At 39.8% G+C, this 20,096-nt stretch overlaps 1 protein-coding gene across 1 annotated transcript in view; it reads left to right on the top strand.

Annotated features, from left to right (window-relative positions):
- The window catches only part of LOC136875066 (zinc finger protein 525), a 137,455-nt gene that overhangs the window by 47,283 nt on the left and 70,076 nt on the right, over positions 1-20,096 (top strand). Inside the window, exon 2 of the mRNA XM_067148802.2 lies at positions 17,558-17,683. Coding sequence (XP_067004903.2) covers positions 17,618-17,683 — 66 coding nt within the window. The 5' untranslated portion in view covers positions 17,558-17,617. The remainder of the gene's footprint in view (positions 1-17,557; positions 17,684-20,096) is intronic.

Raw genomic sequence — 20,096 nt, 5'->3', positions numbered from 1 at the left:
ATGTTTGCAAACATCAACTCGCTAAACACGTCATACATGACGTCATATAGACGCACGAGCAGCAGCCGCGGAGCCCGTGCTCGCCCGTGCCGGCGGATTCTGGACTTATACCAAGGTGAGTGTGTTGTATCTCATTTTAAACACCCATCAACTGATTGTAATGTTTATGCAATACTGTACTGGATCCATGTCATATGCTGAAATTAGCAGGAAATACTCTAGCAGATAAGAAAATAATTAAAACGTGGATGGAGACATGAAATGGGACTATATTGTCAAACGTCATTCATTGCAGGAGAGTGACTGCTTAAAGTTTGACAATTCGTTATCAAACAGCATTTTCAATCTTATAACAAAGAATGAATGTGTCCTTTGCTGCTCAGACCTTGAGTTCTAGTGTTGCAGGTTCACTTGAATTCCTTGAGGTGCATAAACGTTCTGATTTTCAAGGTTCAGCTGCAACAGTTTCTTTCACAAGGAAAATAGATAAGTTGTTTGACATCCCTAATTCTCGAAATGTCTTCAGTCAAGGATTCAAACAACGTAGGATGGTTAGAAAATGTGAACTTCTATCAACATTATTTTAAACAATAGAGGAAAATTCGCACAATGTGCATAAGTGGTACAGTCAGTATATGGTTAGTTGACTGTAGCACAGAACGAAGTCAGTGATTCGGTCCTTTGTTTGTAAAACATCGCATGATATCTGTCACCTTGACAACCACAGCGCTTGCACACACATTCTTGTCCTGGAGAATGGAAACCTACTTTCTGGCACAATAGGTCACGTGTCTGAGGTCATAGTTTGGTTGTTTCCAATCTTGTATGATCATGGCGTCGGTGGCATAGAGCTCTTCCCAGATTTCTTCTCTCTTTGATGCAAGTTCCATCATTGTAGATTTGTACGCGGGTGTGGCTGCAAGTAGAAAATTTAGCCTTATTTCCTCTAAGTAGAATAGTTCCCTTGCCAATACGTAAACCAAGCGAGATGGAGTGTACTTGGAGACACATAAAGCTTTCTTCAGAAATGATGCTTTAACTTTTTCTATGCTTGACAGTTGAGCTTTAGTTAGGTATGGCCAGATGTTTTCTATTCCGTAGGTGATGACAGGTGAAACCTTGACGTTGAACAATTTTACTGCTGTTTTAGTGATAATTTCCTCAGATGTTTTATGTTATTTGCGCTTGTAAATGCTGCGGTGACTCTGTCCTTAATGTGGTAAGAATATTTGTCTCCACCTGTTTGCATGATCACTCCCAAATATTTCACATGTGATACTGCTGCTAGGGGAACAGTTCTATGGAAGAAAGTCGCCTGTTTCCCGCCTCTTCTAAAGGTCTAATGATGAAATGGAAAGTTTCTTGAAGTCAGTGACTATTGATGATGTTCCTATTTTGTTACACCCCCGTAAAACATTCGCATTGGGTTTCCTGTTCTGTATGAAAAGTATAGGCATGTTGGTAGCAGAATTTATTTTCAGACAGTGTGACCCATTCAAATATTTTTTGACATACAAGGTATTACAAGATCGTACTGAATTGGTTTTCTTTCCCTGTATTTGAGCTAGAGGTGGTTGGAATAATAATCCAAACACACTAGACTCCCTACTTACTGTCAATACTCAACGCCTGATCAGTGGAGATGGTATCCTAAGGTTTAACAAATTAAAGTCCGGCTTTGTGGCTAAATGGATAGAATGCTTGCCTTTGGTCCAATGGCCCCGGATCAGTTCTCAGATTCAAACCCCTTGTACCGTTAATTCCCTTGGCTTGGGGACTGGGTGTTTATGACGCCTTCGCCATTCACTTCATCCTCATTAGGTCACCTCCAATCCTACACAGATGCCACGGACCATTATTATTATTATTATTATTATTATTATTATTATTATTATTATTATTATTATTATCATTATTATTATTATTATTATTATTATTATTATTATCATTATTATTATTATTATTAAATACAAATGTTGAATCTTACAGCATTACCAGAGATCGTACAAATCATTCACTGGTTTATTAGCGTCCTAGGGAGATCAGTGGTGGTGTCCAACCCATGATCACGGGTTCGATTCTAACCAACAAAAGAGAACACTAAACCTGAAAGATTGCATTTCTTTTTAGGAAAGCATGGCTGTTGGTAAGCAGTGACGATCTCATGGACCGAAGCTTAGCACAGCTATCTCCCCCCCCCCCCGCTCGGTCCCTGCCCCTATCGGGCATACATCAGCAAGCCGCGCGAGGTGGGTCGAGGGGAAAGGGACGTAGAGCCTGGGCTGCAATATCTGCCTCCGATGCCTTGCTCTCAGAAATATGTGGGACTTTTTTTTCCAGTTGCTTTGATATTTTGTCAATGGAACAATGTGTCAGATGCTTACATTATAATGTGCTTTAGATTTCCATTGTTCTCATTTGAGGTATGGGCTTCACAGATAGCCTTGGTAATCCTCAGTATACGCCACTTAGTTTCACTCAGCTCTCAAATCACTGTTGATCTAGTTCAAATGCCAATGTGATTAATTTAGAATCAAACTGTGAATTCTCTGTTGCGCAGTTCATGTCTTGTAAGGTGCAATCAGAATCAAATAATGATAACTATTTGGATTCAGAATGTTTAGTTTATTGTAATGCACTGGATGCAGCAGAACTGAGTGATTATGTAAACACCATTGTTTATTATATAGCTGGCTTTGTTGTTAAAAATGTTGAAGACCGTACAGTACCGGGCGAGATGGCCGTGCGGTTTGGGGCGCGCAGCTGTGAGCTTGCATCTGGGTGATAGTGGGTTCGAACCCCATTGTCGGCAGTCCTGAAGATGGTTTTCCGTGGTTTCTCATTTTCACACCAGGTAAATGCTGGGGCTGTACCTTAATTAAGGCCACGGCCGCTTCCTTCCCACTCCTAAGCATTTCCTATCCCATCGTCGCCATAAGACCTATCTGTGTCGGTGTGACGTAAAGCCAATTGCAAAAAAAGAGACCATACAATGCTGTGAATGTGCTGCAATGTTGACAGTGTCTATTAACCAGACCATAGATCATACTTATTTTAAAACTCCTACATCAGATCCAACTGCTTTCACACAGCTAGTTTCCAGAGGTGGTCTTAAATGCGCTTCAGAAGCAGTGTTTAAAATAGTACAGTTTTCAGAGAAGTGGTGCCGCTCTCTTATGAGGTTTTCAGATTGGAGCAAGCCATATATGCATGCTCACTTTGTTTATTCTGTGTGTAACTATTTTACTCTTCATTGTCCAAATATTGTTCAAATTAACCACACAATTAATTCTGCTATTGATGTTGAAGATTTAAATGAGACCAAGGTATTGAAAGACCTTGTCTCTACATACAGTATATTTCAGTTAGATTATGAGCACATTCAAGAGCAGTAACAAACAGTGCTACAAAAATGCTACTGTACGACGAAAGCTGACAAAGCTCATCATATTTTCCAGTGTGTAGTTTACAGGTGAATAATGTATGCCGCTCCTGTAATATGTAATTCTTTCTGAAATTATAAATATTTGTCAAATGTTTCAGTTTTGCTATAGTAATGTACAAAAGGTATGGTATAAAATGTGAACTTGTATTCATCATCATTTTCATTTTCCCTTGTCCAGCTCCTGCCAGGTCGGGATGTTGATGGTACTTCACCGTTGCTTCTCCTTCCACTACTTCTCTTCAGTAATTGTATTCCATTCCAGTCTACATTTTGATATATTGTTCTTCGCAGAGTATATCCATCTTTCTTTGGGCCTCCCTCTTGCCCTCTATCGTAGCCGCCAACGCTTGTTTTGGTATCCTTCCCTCCTCCTCCAGCCGGGCTGAGTGGCTCAGACGGTTGAGGCGCGGCCTTCTGGCCCCAACTTGGCAGGTTCGATCTTGGCTCAGTTCGGTGGTACTTGAAGGTGCTCAGATAACTCAGCCTCATGTCGATAGATTTACTGGCACATAGAAGAACTCCTGTGGGATGAAATTCCAGCATCTTGGCATCTCTGAAAACCGTAAAATTAGTTAGTGGGACGTAAAGCCAATAACATTATTATTATTATTACTATTATTATTTCTTCCCTCCTCCATCCTCATAACATGTCTCAATTTATTCTTCTCCATCCTCTGTTTTTCTACCTATTTCTTTTCTGACCTCAACATTTCTTACTCTTTCTCTCCTTTTCTTCTCTAGCATACTCCTCAGGAACTTCATCTCACTGGACTGAATTTTACTCTCATCTCTTGCTGCCAGTGTCCAAGTCTCTGATGTATACATTAATATAGGTGTTTAATACATCTTGTACATTATCTCTTTACATTTCATAGGAATGTTCCATACCAAGTTCCTTACATTCTGGTAGAACATATTTCTCTCTTGTACCCTTCTGCTGATCATCTTATCCAAACTTGCATTCTTTCACCTCTCAAATATTTGAAGCATTCAACAAACTCAAGATTTTGTCCTCTGATACGAACGGTACCTTTCCTTTTCTTTCTCCTCTTGTCATCACCACTGTTTTGCTCTTGTATTATGCAGTTTTCATTTCTATTTAACTTCTCCTGTGCTTTCAATATAAGTGCTCCATTATTGGAAATTATAAATTCTCCAGCTAACTCATTCTTGGTTGCCAACGTTTGTGTCCAGTGTGCCAATTTGGGCTCATTAGTTGGTAACTAGCACACCTACCAAGACGCATGGCTAGTGTAATTAGTGGAGGCCACTGCGTAGGCTTTTTTGAGGCACTGGCAGTGCCAATGGATTATGAGAGAATTTGTCTCTTAGAAAAATTGATGCCTGGTAGGCCATCAGATGATGTCAACCAAGAATGAATTAGCTGGAAAATGTATATTTTGCTATAATGGACCATTGATATTTCAATTATGAATTTACTCATTCAGGACAATTCTTTCAAGTTCTTGACGGGAACTAATGTTCTTGCTGGTGAGACCTAGTGTTTACAGTGCACTATGTCATCTGGTATGGGCTAGAACAAATTTTACTTTCATTGATCTGTCTCAATCTTATCCTTGGCATTGACAATATGAAAGTGACTGGGGTATGAGTGATGCTGGTAATGCCATTCCTTATGCAGCCAGTCCCTGCTATGAATCGTGTGAAAATGTTACTCATATGGTCGGTTGGTTCATGCATTTCAGTTGTCTTGGCAGGCTAATATATAATAGCAACTTTTGGCCCGGTGAGAAAAAGAACGGTAAACTCACTCACTCCTCATTTCCGTAGAATACCTCTTCAGTGACTCCTACAACATCTACGACGGCTGATGGCGGAGCTATTCGGGATCGGACCAGCCTTTGGGCTGAATACCGTACTCAATATACTTACATGGTAATCAAAATCTGTATCATATGATGGCCTAGCAGGCATTAATTTTTGTAAGAGAGATCAAGACTCTCATAGTGCATTGGCACTTCCTGTAGCTCCAGGTAGTCTAAGCAATGGCCTTCATTACATGCACTAGCCATGCGTCTTGGTAGGTGTGCTAGTTACCAACTGATGAGCCCAAATTAATACACTGGGGCAAAACACTGGTAACCAAGAATGAGTTAACTGGGAAATTCATTATTTCCAACAACGGACCATTTATAGAGAAATTATGAATTTAGGCTACTCATCTGGGACAAATATTTCAAGTTCCCCATGAGACGCAAAGTTTGTATCATCTAATGGCCACCGGACGATTTGGCCGTGCGGTTAGGGGCGCGCAGCTCTGTGCTTGCATCCGGGAGATAGTGGGTTCGAATCCCACTGTCAGCAGCCCTGAAGATGGTTTTCCGTGGTTTCCCATTTTCACACCAGGAAAATGCTTCCTTCCAACTCCTAGGCCTTTCCTTTCCCATCGTCGCCATAAGACCTACCTGTGTCGGCGCGACGTAAAGCCACTAGCAAAATAATCATTTAATGGCCTTGCTGGCATCAATTTTCTTAAAAGAGACCAAGTCTCTCATAGTGCATTAGTACTGCCTGTGGCTCCAAGTAGCTTACGCAGTGGCCTCCACTACCCATCCCACCCTCTCTCAGCCTCTTCCATCCATGGAACGTCGCCTGGTTTGCATTACTCTCCGTCTCCTACCTCTCTATCGCACCAAAGACCACTATATCATATTACCAACACCCACGTCCCCCTCCTGTTCCAAAGATTCCTCGATAAAGCCCTGATCCCCAGCAACCCCGTCACATCTCCACTCTGGTCACTACCCTTTAAGACCCCTCGACATAGCTTATCCCCGCTCCACTTTTACCACATCCTCATCCAACCCACAGACCGGCCACCCCTGTAGAGGCGACTGTGTACCCTACGCACTCTCTTCACATATCATTAGCTGCCTAGTCCATCTCATAGGTCACTATTACTTTTCGATATTCCAGTTCCTAAGACATTACATCGACCACCTCACCATTGACCATGAAATAGCACTCCCCTTTAGTTACACTTAGCAAGCATTTTTTTTTGCTGCTCTTTTTTTTTGTTACGCCTATATTTTTTCATTGACAATATCAAACTCTACTTACATACTAAACGAGATACACAAACTTCTTATTGTTTTGTTAAAACAAAAATATTAGAACAAATTTAGGATAAATCCGCAAACAGAACGTTGATAAGTTGCATCTAAGCAAATTAAAATTTAAGACAGGAAAACATCAAGTCGTTCACAGCAGAAAAATTAAAAACAAAAAACACAAAAAACAAAACTAAAAAAACTTTTTTCCTTTTGCACACTAGGAGCAAACTTAATTATTCCTGTCAGTCATTATCCAAATCCTTCACAGTACACAGTTTTACCACCACAAAACACTCTGCAGTTAACATAAAATTGGCAGATATTACGCAAGGGACATAACAGGAAGTCACTCAGAATTTAAAAAGATGTGTTCCAAAAGCTTCTTGGAGACACTTCTGTCTGACCATCTTCCATCGTTCTCTCCTGAGATGATCCAGAAATCAAGGTAAAGTCACACTTGTATGCTGAGCGTACGCCTTGATATTGTAGTGAATGGCTCCGGCTGTTATCCATATGCAAGCGTTTCTACTCTCGTTCTGTGCGTGATGTAGTTCCAGATTCAGTATCTCTCTCACTCTGTCACTGGTTGTTGTTGTCCCTGATATCCTGGAGATAGCGTTTAGTGTCCATCTCCAAACTAGTGCCGCATTGCTGCATGTGGCAACTCGATGCACGAGACTGTCAATCTGATGACATACCAGGCATTTGTCATCAGATACTTGTCCATGCCGTTTCAATTTCTCACCCGTCGGGATGATTTCATTTGTGTACATGCAGAGCGATACCCTCTATTCAATCGGGATCCATTTGTTCCAAATATTTTCCCAGATCTGCTTCCAGTCACGATGTATATATTTCTGTTGTACTAGTGGAATACATGTATATTGCTTCAGTCTGAAGTTGTATATATTCTTAGCTTTATCCAACTTTCCAGCTGTAATTTCTGTTTCGGTAAGTTGCTGTAGAATGGAGAGAGCGTTCCGGAAGCAGCTTCTAAAGGGATCTTGTTGTTGCAGGTTTGTTGTTACACACAAATTGAGCACTGCACTGTCAAATACATCTCCTCTTGAGTACAATGCTTTAATGATATGTGACAGAAATAGTGCTGCGCATTTCTTTTCGACTGCAATTAGGCGCAAGCCACCATCCTGTTCAGTAAGATGAAGTTGATCTCTTCTTATCCTGTATCTGTATCCTTTCCATAGATAAAATCCAATTGCCATTTCAACACGTTGGCAAATGACATGTGAGGCGGGAAGAATTTGGGCAAGGTACCAGAGCTTCGATAGCGCAAAGATATTTATGTGCCAAACTTTTTGGAAAATGTTGAGTCGCCTTGAAAGTTCCTCCTTTAGCTGAAAGCGTAGGGTGTTTAGAGCAGAATTCCAATTAGACTCTATCATCTCTGAAATATCGTTACTGAAGGTAATGCCCAATATCTTGCAGTGGTTAACAATTTGAATCCGGGAGCTGACAAATACTTGTCGATTTTCATTTGAACCTAATAGCAATAAGGAGGATTTGCTATAATTCACTTGTGCCCCAGACACCGTACAGAAGGCCTCGAGAGTCTCTTACGCATGATTAGCATCTTCGTCACTGGTCAACAGTAGGGTAACGTCATCCGCGTATGCGCGTACTGTGAAGCATTCGTTGTTAATAGTTAATCCGGTTAAAGAATTTTTCAAACTTTGAATCAGGGGTTCTATTGCTAAAACAGAAAGTGCCATTGATAATGGGCATCCTTGTCTAATTGATTTATTTATCGAAAATTTTACTGAGAGAAATCCATTTATCAGAACTCGTGAGGATGCCTTGTGGTATATGCGCTGTATTATTTCTATGATACTGTTTGGAAATCGAAACTTTTGTAAAACTTTCCAAAGATAAGAATGTGCTATCCTATCGAAGGCTTTGCTGAGGTCAATGCTAGCCAGAGCTCCTGAAGCAGTGTCACACACTGAATGATATATGATGACATCACGTATTGCCAGTAGATTATGGAAGATGTTTTTTCCAGGTATAGTGCAAACCTGTCCATTAGTAATTAATGAAGGGAGGATAGTTCTAATTCTGTTTGCTAAAATCTTGGCCAGTAGTTTATAGTCAGTGTTTAATATTGTAATAGGTCTATAGTCACTGATATACGTGCAACTGGAGAGTTTGGGAATTAGGATGATGATTCCCTCTGCAAATGAATCACTTATGTTGTGACTAATTAATAACTGCATAATTAATAACTTATGTCAGGTCTTTACCGATAATGTTCCAAAATTTCTTATACCATTCATACGGGATCCCATCATAGCCTGGCGTCTTATTTGATGCAGTATGGTCTAACGCGCGCTTCACTTCTTCTTCGGAAATATTATTAGTAAGATGTGCGATATCATCTCCTTCCAGATGACCCTGGAGATGATGAAGATATCTGTCAATATCGAACTCTGAGATGCTGTCTTCTGCAAACATTTCACGGAAATATCTCTCACTTTCTGCAAGGAGCTGTTCCTTTGTAGTGAACATTGTCCCTTTACCATTATCCCATCGATTAATAAATTGCTTATGGGCTGATCGTCTAATCTTGGCAATGTGGTAAAGAGAGATTTTCTCTCTTTCAATAAGGGAAGTGCCTTTTACGTGCCGATGTAGTTGTTCTAGGATGCTTTCCTTAATACCTAAAATAATTCTCTTAATAGAATTTAATTCAGAAGAGACATTTTGGCCTTGCTGTTCCTTGTGATGCAGATCAAACATAACTCTGCCATATAATTCAATTTTCCTGCTTGTATCCTGGTTGTGCTCATACGCTATTGTCCGTCCGAGAGCTGTAATGGCAGGTTTAAGTTTATATGTCCACCAGTCATCACGCTACTATAGCGATTTTGCGCTAATTTGCATTGGTGATAACACTCCGTGAAACGTTGGACATCCTCAGTATTATTTAAAACAGACCTAGTCATCTTCCATATTCCTTTCCCAAGATGCATTTGTCACTCCTTGTTGTATTCATCGTAACTAGAACGCTATGGTGATCGCTAAAGGCGACGGGAATCACCTTACTGCTATCGAGGAGCTGTACTTGCGCCGTAGATACGTACATCCTATCTATCCTGGATTTCGGCTCCCCACGGCAAAATGTAAATTCGACATGTGAGCCGTGTAGCTGCTGCCACACATCCTTGAGCTGCATAGACTGTATTAGTGTCTGAAGGCCTGGACAAAAGTTAAAAGTACCTGTTTGGTCTCGTGGGTGAAGACTGCAGTTGAAATCACCTACTAGAATTATTGGACCTGGTGTCACTAAATGGGGCACTATTTCATTTGTAAATAATAGGTTTCGGTCCTGTTTGTACTGTGACCCGGAGGGCTATATACGTTTATCAATCATGTGTTATTATAGGTGACAGACAGAAACTTTCCTGTAGGGTCCATGATGACATCAGTGAGCTGAATTCCTTTCCTGTATACTATTGCAGTTCCTCGGAAGTTATCACCTACGTTCGTTATATAGTCATAGTTATATAAGAAATGGAAGTTTGTTTCATTAAATTCCTGGAGGAATAAGATATCAATATCATATTCCTTCACGAACCGACTAAGCAGCGCTTGAGTTGTAACACTCCTTGCTCCATTAATATTAAGGGTGGCGTAAGTTGTAAGAAGATTCACCATAACAAGACAGAGAGGGAAAGCAAAATGCCAGGAAGCTGTATTCATGTTTACGTAGACGGTTATTTATAGATACGACAGGTAGTGGTTGGTGCAGAGTCAGTTAGGTACAGACGATTTAGAATTAGACCCTTTCCGCTCGGCACTCTTCTTTCTTGTATGTAGACGTGGGTCCCTATAGCTTAAGGAAGTATGTGATGGTTGACTGTCCTTCAAGCTTTTGTCCGCCGTGGATGACGTACTGTGTGTTTTATTTATGTTTCTCATTCGAGGTGAAGACATCTTACTTTGCTTCTCTTCGCCAATACACGCTTCAGTTTCCACACCTTCCTCTGCCATTTCTGTATCTAGTAAGTCCCGATCGGGCGTATCTGCACTGCCCATAATTTCGGTTTCCATCCTAGAGGGGAGAGATGCGTTGTTCGTGGTCTGGCTAAGATCCAGGATTACAGGGGTGCTTGGAGTATCTATTAGGTAATTCACAGACTCCTGGGCAGGCGTGGAGTTAACTGTGGCCAAGGATATGGAAGGCACGTCTGTAGTTGCATTAATTTGTTCATGGATTTCAGGAGGTAGGAATTTGGAAATGCTATGTTCCAGCTCAGTCTTCATACGTTTATTCTGACTCTCCGTGACCGAAGGAAATTCTTTCCTATCAATAGCCGGGTTGTGTGCTGTGTTTTCTTCATTGTGTATATCTACCCACGGTGCTTGCTTACTGACGTTGTTGTGTGGCTCGCTTAGCGAGGAGGAGACTGGTATAGTGGGGTCTAGTTCACTGACGGAGGAGTTAACAGGTGTGAGTGTGGCATTGTTTACATTTCTTCGCTCTGCCAAGCGATTCTGGCGAAGCGGACAGTCTGGTTTCAAGTGACTGGGCGAATTACAAGCAAGGCATGTTCTAGTTTGGCCGTCATAAATAACCTGTGCACGAAAGCACAGAAGGAAGGTATTGGGTCTTTTAACTCCATTCTAATAGCACGTATACCGTTGCGTACTTTGAAGGGGTATTGCTGTGACCACTCCTCTTCCCTGTGTTCTACCACTTTCCCGTATTTACTTAACACTAATGAAATGGACTCTATAGGTACTTCCGGGGGAGCATTTAGTATTCGAACATTCTTTTGTACCCTGTCGGCTGGCATCACAGTAACTTTTCCTATACGACCATCACTTAACATTATTTTCTGTATCCCTGAATAGTGACATATCAAACGTTCGTAAATCACTGTTGAAATTACCTTAATATATGCTGCGGTTTCCAGATTGTCCAGCTGGATCATGTCGATTTGATCTGAGGAGAGTTTCAGCGGTGACTGGATCCAATTATGTACGTCCCACGCCGAAGGCTTATTCTCACGTTCAAATATGCATTTCAGAGTATTCCTCCTTACAAATTTTGTTGCCATGATATTACTTATCTCTTCACTGTTTCACTGAAAACACAATTAAACGAATTTACACAAGTAGAACTCAGAAAACAAACTCGTAGTTTTCTTAACAAGCACACTGTTGTGAACGAGCGACTAGCAGGAGAATGCAGAGCAGACAACCTTCTCTCACCGTTAACAGCGGCTAACTCGAACCTACAAAGTGTTCCCGCCTTAGAGACAAATCCAGCTTCTTGCTACAACGTGACATTCTATACAGATGTATATATTCCTAAAATTGTGTTATATATAGTTAATATAGATCAGTGTTTTCTCACCAATTTATTTACTCAGACATTACGTTCATAGCATATAGTTGATTTAATTTCAGTTATTATACAGTGCGTTTCAATCTTTACATATATTGAACATTACGTAGCAGAACGCTGGCTAAGTATATATCCATTTAGTCGGCGAAAATAGCTAAGCTGCTATTGGTTATGTTGTCAAGAACTCAAAATTAGAACCCACAATGTGTTCCAGGTATAGAACTGATGTAGCCTATTGCTAAAATGTGGCAAGCTGTACATGTTCCAAATTGTATTGTATATAGTTGGTATAGATCAATGTTATGTTTAAGTACTTTTTCACATTCAATATTTTCTTAGCACGTTGCAGACTTTTTTCATTCGTTTCATAACTAATAACACTAATTTTGTTTTTGTATTTTTACATAATTATGTGGCAGAAAGCTTACTAGGCCTGTTTATTTCTCTCATTAATAATACTGCAGAAAATAGTGAAGTTGGTTTTGCTGTTAAAGAAATAAGCCTGTATTATCGTATTATTGTTTCTTGATATGTGTAATCAAGCAAAATCTTCTGTTCACATGTAGATGGTAGAAGACAACAAAACTAATTCAGTAAAAAGAAAAATTAACAAACCAGAAGAGAGAGAGAAAAATAGAAAGACTATCGTACAGAAAAATGTGTATACCGCAAGACTCCCTAGCTAAGAAGCAAGCAATCCATTCTCCCACTCCTATCATCTCTATTTACGCTCCCCCACATCTAACACATCACCTTACACCCCTGTACTAGGTGGCCTGTCTCACCCTGTAGGGGAGGAATTAAAGCTTGAATAGATAGCCTCCGCTACATGCATCTTGGTAGGTGTGCTAGTTACCTACTGATGAGCCCAAATTGGCACACTGGGTTGAAATGCTGGCAACCACGAATGACTCTGCTGGAAAACTTATTTATATTGGAATTATGAATTTACTCATTTAGGACATATATTTCAGGGAATCAAAATCTGTACTTTCTCCTCTGCTGTCATAGCGAGATCCTACATATCCACAACTATGTAGGTACGTCTATGTTTTTTAATCCCTGACCCATACCGTATAGAAAATACTTTTCTCATATATTTCTTTCAGATATGACATGCTTATATTGGACAAGGGTATTTAACAGTAGGGAGGTAGGGTTTGTGAAATATCAAGGGCCACGAACATTGGGAGTGTAGTGTAATGTGAAGCAACATTACATATTAAGATTGCCGGACTGAGTGACTCACGCGGTTGAAGTGCTGGCCTTCTGACCCCTCCTTGGCAGGTTCAATCCTTGCTCAGTATGGTGGTATTTGAAGGTGCACAAATAAATCAGCCTCGTGTCGATAGATTTATTGACATATAAAAGAACTCCTGCGGGACTAAATTCCGGCACCTCGACGTCTCCGAAAACCGTAAAAGTAATTAGTGGGACGTAAAGCCAATAAATTTATTATTATTATTATTAAATTTTATAATCATTACCAAAAGTGTGCTGATCACATAAGGTTATTGATTTTACATCCCACTAACTACTTTTACGGTTTTCGGAGACGTCGAGTTGTCGGAATTTAGTCCTGCAGGAGTTCCTTAACGTGCCAGTAAATCTGCTGACACTAGGCTGACGCATTTCGACACCTTCAAATATCACCGAACAGCCAGGATCGAACCTGCCTAGTTGGGTGTTCACATTAAGGTTGGTTGCAAGTAGTTATCACAGGTACAGGCCTAAAGAATCTTAAGACAGCCTCAAGATAATTAAATTATTAGTGCCCAGGAAAAGTGTAATATTACACAGTTTGTAATGAAAAGCTATTTTCCGCTTTTTTAAATGCGACCATTTACTACCGTTTACCTTCAAGGTACATTCACACTAGATTCAGATTAAACGAATAATTTTAACAAACCGCTTTGGTATTAAATTATTTTCGTCACAACTTACATTAAAAACATCAAGTCGTTTAAATTTGAAACTATTCGTTCATAATAGTGGTTTAAAAAAGGCCAATATTTTTCTGATTCCAGTAATGTTTGCATGACTATATACAGGACACGAGTAAGAGAGAGAGACAGACATACGTTCACTGTCATGGCGGACCGCTAACTCTGTCGTCACGGTTTTCCATCATGCAGTGCTACCTCCAGTATATATTAGAGCTCAGTGCTCCGTAGGCAACGCTTAGTCATTGCGAAGGCGACATAGTCCTTGGATGTGCTGCTTGCTGGTGAGCTTCAAGTAGTACCATCTCATACTTGTCGGTAGGTAATTAAACGTGCGGTGCGGTAAATGTTCATTTCTCGAGGGAGATAATTCATGCATTACTTCCAGTCTATGTATCATTGCATAGTCCCCATTGGTTAACTGGCTGATATACATTCATTATGCTTTTAACACATAATGTACGCTTTGCTTTTGATACTGATATGTGCTTGTTTTCCTAGGCATAACCCAGCTTCATGCTGAATGGTAATACTGGTAGTATTTTAAGCGAATAGTACCGAGGGTGTATTGATACGGGCAAAGAGTACCGCAATTGTGGTACATTTCCATGAAAGTCAATTGCCCATGTACGGTTCGGCTTCGAAGTGGTAGATTTGTTGTTAATATTTGATAAGCATTTGGTTTTTTTCACGTATGGCCATACTTAGTACAGTTTTATTCCGTTAATTGTGTCATTTCTGCATGGTTCGCTACAAAGAGGACGGATAAACGTAACCTCTAACGTGCTAAAAATCACTTCAGCAACCTTGTATTATCAACACACTTTTTGTGGATAGATTTGTGTACCGTGGTGAGGAGAAAGGAGGGAGCTTCCCCGGTTCTGGTATTGCTGCCAACTAAATGGAAATGAAATCTGAATTGAATCGATAGTATGATCGATCCATATGAAGTTTCTAAATCATTATTATGCTAAGCCAACAACTGTGTCACACACACATTATATTATATAACATTTCTCGATGCGAATCTTGTTCCTAGCATGAATTCTATAGTTTGACTGCTGTGTAAACAACAGCAGTACTAGTACGTAAAGTGCATGCCAGATGTCGCACAGTGATGCATAAGCGATTCATAGTTTGTGTTTCAAAGGTTGCCAGTACGAATCTCGAAGATTGCCGAGGTCTACCGATTCAGCACTAGGGTGTAAATCTATCCAGAAAAAGTGTGCCGATAATACATTCATTTTAACACAGTTTAGACTGCTTGGATGTCCGTTTAATCTACGTCGTATTATATGAGGTAGTGTGTTACATTCCCTTGAGTGTGTAGTTGACTATTCTTGTACAGCAATTTAAATAGTATATACAAAATATAATCTACACAACGTAATAAGCAGTAAGTTTATTTCAGATATATTAAATATTATGGATTGTTGTTTTGAGGGTATTAACTCATATGATTATATCAGTAGTTGAAATCCATTGTGATCTTCAATTCGTGAATTTTATCCCTTAGCCATGTTCAGTCCCCTGTATGTGGTAGATAAACTTAATATTTTACTCGGTTTTGCCATAATAAGGGAAGTCTTTTCCTGTCTTCGCTCAACAAATGCACAGTAGCTGAATGAGTAATCCTGCAGACTAACTCAGCACCACAATCTCAATTCCATCCATTATCTAGCATACATCAAGAGAGTATGCTGTCAGTGGGGAGTAGATATTACAGCTAGAAAGTATGTGCCAGGAAAGTTACCTTCCCCAAGTTATTGTGGTAGAAGAGGTACCGGCAGGTCAGGGTGAAAAGCTGTGGTTTGTTTCAGAACTCTGCGTCGTTTCAAATTACTCACAGAAGTTATTTAAGCACTTCTCGTAGTGCAATTTAGGTTTTGGTTCCTCATTGAAGCTCTTATTGAAATGCATTACATATGATTCAGTTGATATAGATATTAATTCCCATAGGGAACCTGAAATATTTGTCCTGATTCAGTAAATTTATAATACCAGTATAAATGGTCCATTATTAGACATTACAAATTTTCCAGCCAACTCATTCCTGGTTGCCAGTATTTCAGTCCAGTGAGCTAAGTTCCGCTCATCAGTCGGTAAATAGCACTGCTGGTGGCTCCAAGTAGCCTACGCAGTGGCCTCCGTGGTATGCTCTAGCCATGCCTCTTGGTGGATGTGCTATTTACTAACTGATGAGCCCAACTTAGCACACTGTGGCAAAACGCTGGCAACCAGGAATGAGTCAGCTGGAAAATTTATAATGTCCAACAACGGACCATTTATATTGGTGTCGGATTCAGTGCCACATGTTTGTTCTTGTGCACCTTTGCTGGTGCATATTATGTTGAGCACAGCAACTCAACTCTTCATTTCTCACATTCATTCCAACCTCTTGGAAATTCATAACATTTCTGCAGTAGCTGGGCAGACATAACGTTTTCCCTATTTTTACACATAGTGCATTTGTAAATGTAGACCAAATCCATACATTTGTCCAAAAATGGATGTCTCTGCCAACCTCCTCCCACAACCACTTGTTCACCCATTTCCAACTATTGCTGCACCATCAGGCTATTCCACTGAATGGAACACCTGTGTGCTATCTACTGGTGGGATTACAAAGTACAGCTAGGGCTGTATCTGAGTGAAGGCCACTGCTACTTCCTTCCCTCCTAGCCCTTTCCTATCCCATCTTCGGCACAGGACCTATCTGTGTCAGTGCTATATATATATATATATATATATATACAGCAACATGTGAAATAAACTTATAAGCTTATTGACTGTGTTCCAGTGTTTCTGTGGTATACATCCTTTATGATACATCATCCTAGCTTCATTTTACAAGTTGTGGCTGACAATTCTAGTGGATGATATGAAGAGTCCCCTTGTATTCAGGTAAACACTCCATCTTAGGACACTGTTCATATGTAACATTGGACGCCGACACCCATTATTGAAGAGTTTTACTATAATAATATTAGAAGACAGTTGTTCACCTCAAATATGGATACTTATATTATAAAGATATTTTAGAACACACCACTTTGGTAAATTCACTGAATAAAAGTGAGACATGGATACCAGTTGACACAGATAGATAGAAAGAAAGAAGAAGAAAGAAAGAGAGAGAAAGAAAAAGAATAGAAATGTCAGAAATGTGATGTTACTTAAATGTGTCAGAAGGCAGATGGATGGTTCAAGTCACTGATAAAGAGTTAGTGCACAATGTTGATAAGAGGGGAAAGGTTTCTCAAAAGTTGACCATAGTAAGAGATTGATAGATTGAATGTTGTGAAACCCAGAACTCATTCAGATGATTTCAAAAGTAAGTAGTAGGTAAGGAAAATGGTAAGGGCATGGTGCAGATTATAATAGATGGAGGTTGTAATATTACGGAGATATGAGTAGGTGAGCACAGGATATTGTGACATGGAGATCTGTATCAAACCAGTTTACAGACCTCTGATAATGTAGTGGCGCTATCACTCATTTCTCACTAAGGTTCCTATGTTTCATTTGTAGCCAGTGCATGTTGGATGTTTGAATTAGAAGCCATGTCCTATGATTTGGATTCCATTCAAGACAGGAAGTAATGTGTTATGAAGAAATTGACAATCTCGGAGAGCTACAAGCTTGCTTGTTTAGTGTGTTAGTGTATAGCCTATAACCTAATTACCCTAACAATGATAGTAATATTTTCTGTTCCGTGTTTCAGTAGAAAGTCAGTGGATGCAACTAACTACTCCAGCTTATTTAAACACTACACTTGCTTTCTGCAATGGATGAGAAAGTAGAGATCAAGGAGGAACCAGTCTGGCTGGAAGGAACAGCAAGTACATCATTTGTAAATATCTTTCAAGACTACCTTACAGTGATTAGAATTTAATTCATGTTTAACAACTCTATATTTTTAAAAATGGTGCTAAAATGGAAGCAAAATATTATAATATACTACTCTTTCAGTTTGTGAATATACAGGAATATCCTGAATGATTAATCACTTTTTAAAATCTATAGTTTATGAAGTACTTCTTCATGATTAATGTTCATTACATTACAAGAAACATAAACTCTCCAAATTTGTAAGGTACTTTTACAGGTGTTTTATAGTATTCTCCTTTCATCGCACTACACCTTTAGATGGTAATCTCTAGAGGGCTCCTACAGATTGAAGCATGTTGGTGCTCTTCAGATGAGTGGTAATGTCATCCTGGATGTCGTTCATTGTTGTTTTAATTGGTTGGTAGATTTTGACGTATTCACACCATTCTTCCCAGGGGTAGATTAAAGTTTGGTTACTTAATACTTATTACCTTCAGTGTCAACATAATGGAGTTGGCCGTAGGTTCTAGAGATTGAAACGCTCCTGCGTTTTGATGTATGTTATTTTGACTGACTTCAATGTCTACTGGAGTTGTGGACTCTGTTTTAAATATCTTATTTAGAAATTCTATTAACTAACAAGTTTGTAATTGCTGTTTCAATATGGCATGGGAGTTCCAACTCGTACCTATTTTCTTCTGCGTCTTTGAATTTAAATTTGTATATTTCCTTGTGTTATTCCTTGTTCAGGCTACTGATGCAAAAAATGGTGGCAAAGGATTTTATGGGAAACTTTCTGCATTATTGTGAGATCTATCAAAGATTTATGGGAGTTGTTCATTGATTCATTGAGAATCTGTTGGTTTACTTGCTATTTCCCTGTTTCATTCCGATGGTTTGTGTCCTTTACTTCCTTTGCGATGGCTACAATCCGGCTATAATAATCCTATGGGAGGATGCTTGTTTTCCTTTATCGTATGCGGCTTTAAACGGTTTTGACTTTGGTCACTTTACTTGTATGAGTTTTGATCTTTAACCTTGTTGATTATACTGTATCTTTTAATAACGTAGTATGATAAACCTTTGAGTATTTGTGTTTGATTGGAGTCGCCCCCACATATATATATATACCTACAGTAGAACTCCTCTTTAACGTTTTTACAGGGACCTAATACTTTTAACCTTAAATTGGGGTTACGTTAAATTATGGTCTCAGTAGAAAGCACACTTTTTCCAGAGATCTTAGCTGTATGAACATAAGTTATACTATCGTATATTATTTACACAGTGATAGCAATAAAACAAGGAGATATCTACCCACTCACTGTACTGTAGTTACGACTTTGTACGGTTTGTGCTGAAGATTATTTTTGTTTTAAACTGCCCCTGCTATGTAAGTAAGAGACCTGTATTGCACTATAACTAGCTTTGGCTCAGATTGTTCTTTGAAAATAAATAAATTGTATCAAATGTGTAAATGATTGTGTATGCCCTAAGAAATTTGTTCGTGTGCACTATCATCAGGTAACAGAATTTTGCTTTTTGCTGAACCCAACTGAATAATTGCTGAAGCCACATACATAAGAAAATGTGGTTGCTATGTGATAGATCATTATCTATACATACGTCTTCATTGTACACTGTTACGACTTTCAGCATTCAGTCTGCAAGCCTCTATGAATTAACTGCTTCCATAATCCTCTATTTGTAACCAGTTCTGTAGCTTCTTTTACAATGACTAACAGGGCCCAAGGGGCTCTCAACTTGGGTGTGTGGATTGGCAACCACGGGGTCCTTAGCTGAGACGTTGGCATTGCTTCCACTTATTTGTGCCAGGCTCCTCACTTTTGTCTGTCCTGTCCGACCACCCTTGGTCAATTCTTGTTCTTTTCCGACCCCGACGGTAATAGAGCATTTGATGCCTAAGGAGTCTTTCATTTTCACGCCCTCCGTGGCCCTTGCCTTTCTTCGTCCGTTACTTCCTTTTTTGAAGTGACGAATCCCTTCTTTCTTCTTTTTTCTCTCTCTCTACCCCCTGTGGGTGGGGGGTGCAGATGAAAAATACACCCACAGTATCCCCTGCCTGTCGTGAGAGGCAACTAAAAGGGGCGACCAAGGGATGATTGTATTAGAACTATGAAACTACTTCTGATTAGTACCATCAGGCGGAGAACACCTTGGGTTGCCTTTACTTGCGAGTAGTACCACTATATTCGGTACGAAATAGGTTTGTGATTAGCATAAGCAGAGAGTTGGTTCGCCTGTGGGTTCCCAGTACCCGTGAGTTGTACCCATGTGAGCAACACCGCAGGTCTGGACATTGCCTGTGCGTTGTACCACTATATGAGCAACACCGTGGGTCTGCGTTGCCTGTGATTAGTACCCACTATGTGAGGAACACCACGGGAATACCGGCACCCGTGACTAGTACACCT

This window comes from Anabrus simplex, chromosome 5 (assembly GCF_040414725.1).
Source record: "Anabrus simplex isolate iqAnaSimp1 chromosome 5, ASM4041472v1, whole genome shotgun sequence".
Classification (NCBI taxonomy): Eukaryota; Metazoa; Arthropoda; class Insecta; order Orthoptera; family Tettigoniidae; genus Anabrus; species Anabrus simplex.
Note: the sequence above shows the minus strand (reverse complement) of the source record. Positions and strands in the feature narration are given on the sequence as shown.